The 7,500-nt window shown below is 33.3% G+C and overlaps 1 protein-coding gene and 1 long non-coding RNA gene across 2 annotated transcripts in view; one reads left to right on the top strand and one right to left on the bottom strand.

The window, feature by feature from the left end:
- LOC137642674 (uncharacterized) overlaps window positions 1-7,500 on the top strand; it is a 133,893-nt gene that overhangs the window by 60,028 nt on the left and 66,365 nt on the right. The gene's annotated exons all lie outside the window — the stretch shown is intronic.
- The window catches only part of LOC137649901 (transcription factor sox-2-like), a 10,348-nt gene continuing 5,811 nt past the window's right edge, over window positions 2,964-7,500 (bottom strand). The window contains exons 2-3 of the mRNA XM_068382844.1: window positions 4,460-6,743; window positions 2,964-4,101 (exon numbers count right to left, since the gene is read on the bottom strand). Coding sequence (XP_068238945.1) covers window positions 5,652-6,743 — 1,092 coding nt within the window. The 3' untranslated portion in view covers window positions 2,964-4,101; window positions 4,460-5,651. The remainder of the gene's footprint in view (window positions 4,102-4,459; window positions 6,744-7,500) is intronic.

Genomic DNA, 7,500 nt, shown 5'->3' with positions numbered 1-7,500 from the left:
AACATAGACAAATAATCACTTCTGGTGATCTAAAGGGCGATGATCTGAAAATTTGATTAATTTTAGACACTAACGCCTTGAAAATGATGCAGTAGACCGATAGTAGAAACTACTCAAGTTACAATTGTTCCCCTAACATGTAAAATGGGATGATTTTTATAGCTTCAACAGAGCCCTGGATCAGAGTAACATAGGTGTAATCAGTATTAGAAATAGAAATTAGAAATAATTGAATTACTGCAATTAAGCATGCAGATCCAACGTTACTCCCACTGACAGAAGACAGCCAAAAAAAAAAAAAAAAAAAAAAAAAAGACTGGACTGTTTCTTTAATCAATCCCAAACTGTGTTTATTCGTTGATTCAGTGTTTGTATGTAATATGGGATACGATTATTATGAATGATCGACCTGTTGGTTTCATTACCAAGCCTCCAGTTTTGCTATACTTGAAAACTTCATAGGGTATTTTGCATCATTTTACAATAGAAGTGTGGATCAGCCAGTTTTTCTTGCAATGGTATAAAGGCTCATAGTTCAAACGTTATTAGTGTGTAACGGTACCTAGAAAATAATAGCTCTTTAACCTTATATTATTTATATTTTTTTTTTCCATGTGCATCCAGTATTTTAATGTTTAATATTTTCTATAATCTAGGGCATCTAGGTCAATAATTTTGATAAAGTTTGCTTAGCAAATATGTAATTTTCATGTACGTAGATGTGTGGCCGTCAAAAATAATAATGATTCTCGCTCTTGAAGAGTAAATTACTGTGACTAATACAAGTACCTTTTATCCCTTATCAATTTTTTGAGCTCCTCCCTAAATGCTCGATGAATAAACTCCTTACAATGATCAAATATAGAAATTACCATGAGCTCTAACATTTCCGTAGTGTGTCTGTATGCATTTTAGCTAGTTGAAGTAATGGAGTCTATTTGACATGTGTCACTTGGTCCCAGAGTCTCTAAAAAAAGTCATGGGGAATATTAAATACCCCGTTACTTGAGATTGTTCATGTCAATCACTGACGATCGCCTTCAGACAGCTTTAATGAGATGAATCGTACTTTTGCTTAGAGACTTATGCATTAGTTGGCCAAGATTTGGGACAACAGCGATTTGTTTGGATCGTAAAGGAAATGGTGTCACGTCTGGCGTGTTATGTTGCTGGGGATAAAATAAGGTTTAGACAAGTTGAAGATAAATTGTGATTCTATTTTGAAGGGAAAAAAATCTGGTTTCAAAGTTCCATTACTTTTCTAAACCTGCGTCAATTCCATATTATTTTGTGAATGGTTGTAGGCCTATTCATCCTTTTTATATTATCATATCTTGCACACTATTGTGGATTCTCAGCCGGGATATATTTTACTATTCTTTATTCATTATATCTTTTGCACACTATTGTTCTCAGCCAGATTATATTTCATTATTCTATATTTACCATATCTTTTTTGCACAATTGTGGATTCGCAGCCAGAATATATATTATTCTTTATTTATTAAATCTTTGCCACACTACTGTGAATTCTCAGCCAGAATATATTTTTGTAATCTTTATATATCTTTTGCACAGTATTGTTCTCAGCCAGCACATATTTCATTATTCTTTTGTTATATCTTTTGCTCACAATTGTGGATTTTCAACTAGAATTATACTTTATTTATTATATCTTTACCAGACTATTCTGGATTCTCAGCTAGAATATATTTTATGATTCTTTATTTATTATATTTCCTCGACTATTGTGAATTCTCAACCAAAATATATTTTACAATTCTTTATTTATTATATCTTTTCCAGACTATTGTGGATTCTCTGCTAGAATATATTTTATTATTATTTATTTACTATAACTTTTGCACACTATTGTGTATTCTCAGGCAGAATATATTTCATTATTTATTTGTTATCTTCTGCACACTTGTGGATTCTCAGCCAGAATATATTTTATTAATCTTTAATTATTATATCTTTTCCACAATATTGTGGATTCTTAGGCAGAATATATTCTATTATTTATTTATTATATCTTTTCCACACTATTGTGTATTCTCAGGCAGAATATATTTTATTTATTTGTTATATCTTTTGCATACTATAGTGGATTCTCATCCAGAACATATTTTATTATTATTTATTATCTTTTCTACAGTAGTGTGGATTCTCACCCAGAATGTATTTTAGTATTATTTATTTATATCTTTTGCACACTATTGTGGATTATCTGGTAGAATATATTTTATTATTATTTATTCATTATATCTTTTGCACACTATTGTGGATTCACATCCAGAATGTATTTTATTATTATTTATTTATACCTTTTGCACACTATTGTGGATTCTCAGGCGGAATATATTTCATTATTTATTTGTTATATTTTTTGCACACTATTGTGGATTTTCATCCAAAATATATTTTATTATTTATTATAACTTTTCCACACTCGTGGATTTTCAGCCAGCATGCATTTCATTATTTATTTATTATATCTTTTGCACACTGTTATTCCAAGCCAAAACATATTTCATTATTCCTTATTTATTATATATTTTGCACATTATTGTGTATTCTCAGTCAGAATATATTTATTGTTTAATTTCTTTTCTACACCAACTTAGTAGTTTCAAGCTTGAACTCAAAAGAGATTAAAGTTGGTGAAATATATATATATATATATATATATATATATATATATATATATATATATATATATATATACATACATACATATGTATATATATGAGAGAGAGAGAGAGAGAGAGAGAGAGAGAGAGAGAGAGAGAGAGAGAGAGAGAGAGAGAGATTAATGGTGGCGTCCTCTTGTTGAATATTACGAGACAGAGGCCCATTCATTGAATGATGTTTCCAAGTTATTTGTTTTAATGATATACACCACTAAATTAACATTATTATCAAGTAGGGTAAAACAGTGAAGGTGAGACAAAAACACAACGGTCACTTGAAACATATAAAAATGTATTTGTTCCTTAGACTCGAAGCCCCCGTCATTAGGACTATCAAGAACTAACTCTACAAAATATATAAAATCCTTCGATAAGTCTTACAGAAAAAATGCCATATAGTTTAACTGTACAGGGAATATTCAATAATAACACTATGTACAACATTATAAGATTCGTAATGTATTAAGAGATATCAGGCAGAAGGAAGGAAGGTTGACAGACGAAGAGTATTTACACAAAAGAAAAAAAATATATATTCCATATATATGTACCAAATTACAACGAGAAGTCATTTGAAAATATTGAGATCATTTGTGAAAATTTCTGATGTTTTTTATATTTCTAATAGACTGTATTTCTTATAACCTATTTCCTTTTTTTTCTAACTTTCTTTTGAGCAGCTTTTGCATAAAAACCTTATGCAAAAGTTTTGAATGTTTTCCTTCTACCAGATTGAAATATTTTTTTATAAACTTTGAAATTTGTTAACATAAAATTGAACTTTTAAATACAAAATAGCAAATCAAATAAATGGTTTGTATACAAATGAATTACATGACAATATCTGAATATGTTATTCCTATACACAGTAATAATTATTGTACTGACTAGATTCCAAAACAAAAACTGCCAAGGTTTTTGAGAAACATTTCTTCATTGCATCACGCTAATAAGTCCACTATAAAACGATAACGTCATCGGTAACAGGTGGGGGACAGAGAGCGTGTTCAAAGACGTCATTAAGTACTGCATAACCTGACTGGACGAAGTATGGCTTCAAAGAACATATGCCGTAAATTCACATCTTATTTGTTGCCAGAACTCACGTAAACAACTCTGGTCTATAGGAGGGAGGTCGAACCAGCGACTTATATTAACAAAAGAGAAAAAAAATCATAGTAAATAAAAAAAAGATAAAAAATGAAAACAAATGTTGATAACAATATAAAAAACTATTTTGCTACAAGCTCATTTTTTCCCGGTTCTTCTATACAAAAATGCGCCCAAGAACTGCGCCTCTTGGTTGGCTTATTGCACCGATGACGTCATTCAAACGGCCCATTCACTCCCAATGCCCTCTATGTATTGCCTGAGTGGTCCTCGAACATGAAACCCCATCATATCACATCTGCAATGACAATAGAAAAAATAATTGTAAAATTTCAAATATTTATTAACAACTTCCTATTAAATTTTTTTAGGATTGATTAGTAATAAATGTTTGCTAGAAATATGCTAAGTTCACTGGCAAGACTGACATGATAGTAAAAATTAAATTGAAAATTTATTAATTATTTATGGTTTAAAAATTGTGTACAAAAAATAAAAAAAAATACATTTTGATATACCAAGTTTATATATGGTTTAAAATTTGTTTACAAAAAATTATTTTTTAATATACCAAGTCTATATAGGAAATACCTAAATAAGAGTATAAGAGTAATACAGCAAAATTATGAATCTGAAAAAATGTAAATTCTTCTTACCTATTTACTTCCGATGACAGATCTTGCTGGTATCTTCAGCTTCTATTCTTTTGTTACTTGAAAGTGATGTACTGTGATAGACATGACTGATGAACCACTCAACAGACAAAGCAATCTTGTAGCACCAGCCTCAAAGCTCCATTCTACGTAGTATTCCATTTCAAATGCAGTGCTGACAAAGCTTTTTATCTGTTGACTCCTTGCTTTACCAGAACACATTCTTGAAACCCTCTGCATTTACTCCTTTCACATCACACCACTGACTTATTAACATGTTAATTCAAAAGTCTTTTATTCACTCATGAGCAGTAAAGAGTTGCACAGGGTATTGGGCCCTGGACTCCTTAGGTTAAGATCCTACTTGAAAAGTCTTTTAAATTTGTTCTCATATTTGTACGGATGCAAGTACCTTTCATATGTAACGTAACCTCTACCTTTGTCTTAAGTCAACCACAGGCACAAAAGCCTAGCCTCTGCATCCTTTCATGACTCACTGGTTATATAAATCCCCAACACCTTTGCTCAATTACAATAATAGTAGACAATTTAAGCACTAAACTACATCCAAATTCTCAATTTTGTGTAGTTTCGTGCAGCCTCACTTTTAGTCCGTTCCATCATCCAAAAATTAGTTTGGCTAAAGACAGGAGCTATCCAAACAGTATTACTTCAAACATTTTAAATAATAAACATCACAGAAAGCCTCAAACATCTTTTATAAATTATCAAAAAAATCACCGCAGGAGCTAATTTTTTCACAAGAGAATATAATGTCTATTTACATGGCTGGCAGCAAGAGGCTAAAGTCTAATATATCTATATATTATATAATTATTTATATGTATCACCAAGATGGTTTTGTGCACTATTTGAATGATCAGACTGTGGTTTAAATGCGGTTTGCGGGTTGTCTGTCTGTCTGTTTGTTGTGAACTCTTAGGAAACAATGATTTGAAGGCACTGGTACCGTTATGGAGGCTTTGTAAGTTTGGTAGGTAGTTAGGACTTTGGTTGGTCCCAATCCAACAAGTCTCTCTCATGTACAATACTATTGACTTTACTAGAGTACAGAAAGTTTAGTCTATGCTGGACAGAATTTATATCCCTTTCAACTTTCGTTGTCTAAACGAAAGATAATGAAATACAGTATTCAATAACCACTCGCTGCAAGTGATCATGTGAATTTCCCCTTCTATAGTAAGAAGCTATTGGCACCAATCCATGTATTGGAAAGTCCACAGTCTGATAACAAATGATCGGTTTCATCTGCTACACTTGCAAAGTCAAAATGAGATCCTGAACTTGTGCTTACAGCATCAAAATCAATATCTGCATCAATAGAGTCCAGATCCATTTTGATGTCAGAAATGGCTACAAAGTCTGTGATGCTGTACAGGTCATCTAATGTTGGATGCTCCACAGTTGCTTCAGCTGGGCTGTTTGGACTTTGAGCCTCTGTCTTTATTTCAGATTTGATAATGGGGGTTGTTGGAGTTTCACATTTGGGAGAGGCAAGACCTGGAGATGCCAAACTTTGCGGAGTATATACGGCTTCATACAGAGGGTCATCCGGTTCTTGTTTAATAAGACTGGAGAAACTGCACATTGTAGAACTTGTTGACGTTGAATGTCGAGCACCCATGCTGTTCTTTATTGTAGATAATGATGTAGAAGTATAGAGATTAGTGACAGAGGGTGTGTAAGTAAAGGCGTGCTGGTCATCATACATAGAGGCACTCTCGGGAGAATCTGGGAGGTCACATGGAGGGCTTGCTGGCACTTCTGGAGGTGACTGAGGGGTTAGTGCCATCGCACCTTTCTGTGTCACCATGTGGTTCTTTTTGAAGTCATCATCTATAGTGATCTTGATACCAAGTTTGTTGTGATCAACCTCAAGACCCTGCGTATGAGTAATGAGGGTGTTACTGATGACATTGACAACATTCTTGGTTCTATCCTTGTTGAGATGATCTTTGGCTTTGCAAATCTTTCCTCCATTTTTGTCTGACACACCCTTTAGTTGAGCCTTCTGTCCCTTCTTGCGAGGGCGATATTTGTAATCGGGGTACTCTAGCATATGCAACTTTTTTAAGCGTTCAGCTTCATCTCTATATGGACGTCTCTGTTCCTCAGACAACAATTTCCAACGGCGTCCAAGTTGTTTAGAGATCTCGGCGTTATGCATGTCTGGAGCAAATTTGACTATCTCTCTCCGTTCCATCTGAGACCATACCATGAAGGCATTCATGGGTCTCTTGATGTGATTTGGTGGATGCTTCTTTGTCTGCAAAGAGAGAAAAAAGGTTGTTAATAGATTTAAAGAAAATTTTCACTAAATTGTTTAATTTTGATGAAAACCTAAATAACCAAAGCAAATATGAACTATATCCTTCCACTACATTCTGAAAAGAAAGCATCAATAACTGGCAAACTGTAAATCCCCCCCCCCCACCCCCTCCCCCGGTCCACCACTTGTTAAACACCCTTTGAGATCTCTCCCTGTTATGCCAACTCTTCGAAGGTTAATGTATCCTCCCTTTTATTGCTACTCAATCACAACTGCTCCCTTTCCCATCCGACAAAAGGACAGTCACCCTTCCACATGTCATCTGTCTGTCAAAGCACGAGGAAAAGAGCCTAGGGACCAGATGGCGGAATTTCGAACCCATAGCGCTCCCTCCATAATCTTTTAATAAGCGAATCTGGCGGGGTTTCCCCTGCTAAGGTTATCCAAGTCTAACTTTGAATAAATTTATTATCAACCTTGTTTTAGTTTTACAATAACATGGACAATGGGCTACACACACACACACACACACACACACACACACACACACACACACACACACACACACACATATATATATATATATATATATATATATATATATATATATATATATATATATATATATATATATATATGTTTGCTGATATGCAGGTTATCATTATTATTAAGCGTTAATGCTATTGCGATTTTATTACCCAGCCCTTAGAACTGTGTGGTCAACCTGCTAATTGATGTTTGTAATATATCACTG

Source organism: Palaemon carinicauda, chromosome 1 (genome assembly GCF_036898095.1).
Source record: "Palaemon carinicauda isolate YSFRI2023 chromosome 1, ASM3689809v2, whole genome shotgun sequence".
Taxonomy (NCBI): Eukaryota; Metazoa; Arthropoda; class Malacostraca; order Decapoda; family Palaemonidae; genus Palaemon; species Palaemon carinicauda.
The sequence above is the reverse complement of the archived record's forward strand: the minus strand, read 5'-3'. Positions and strand labels throughout refer to the sequence as shown.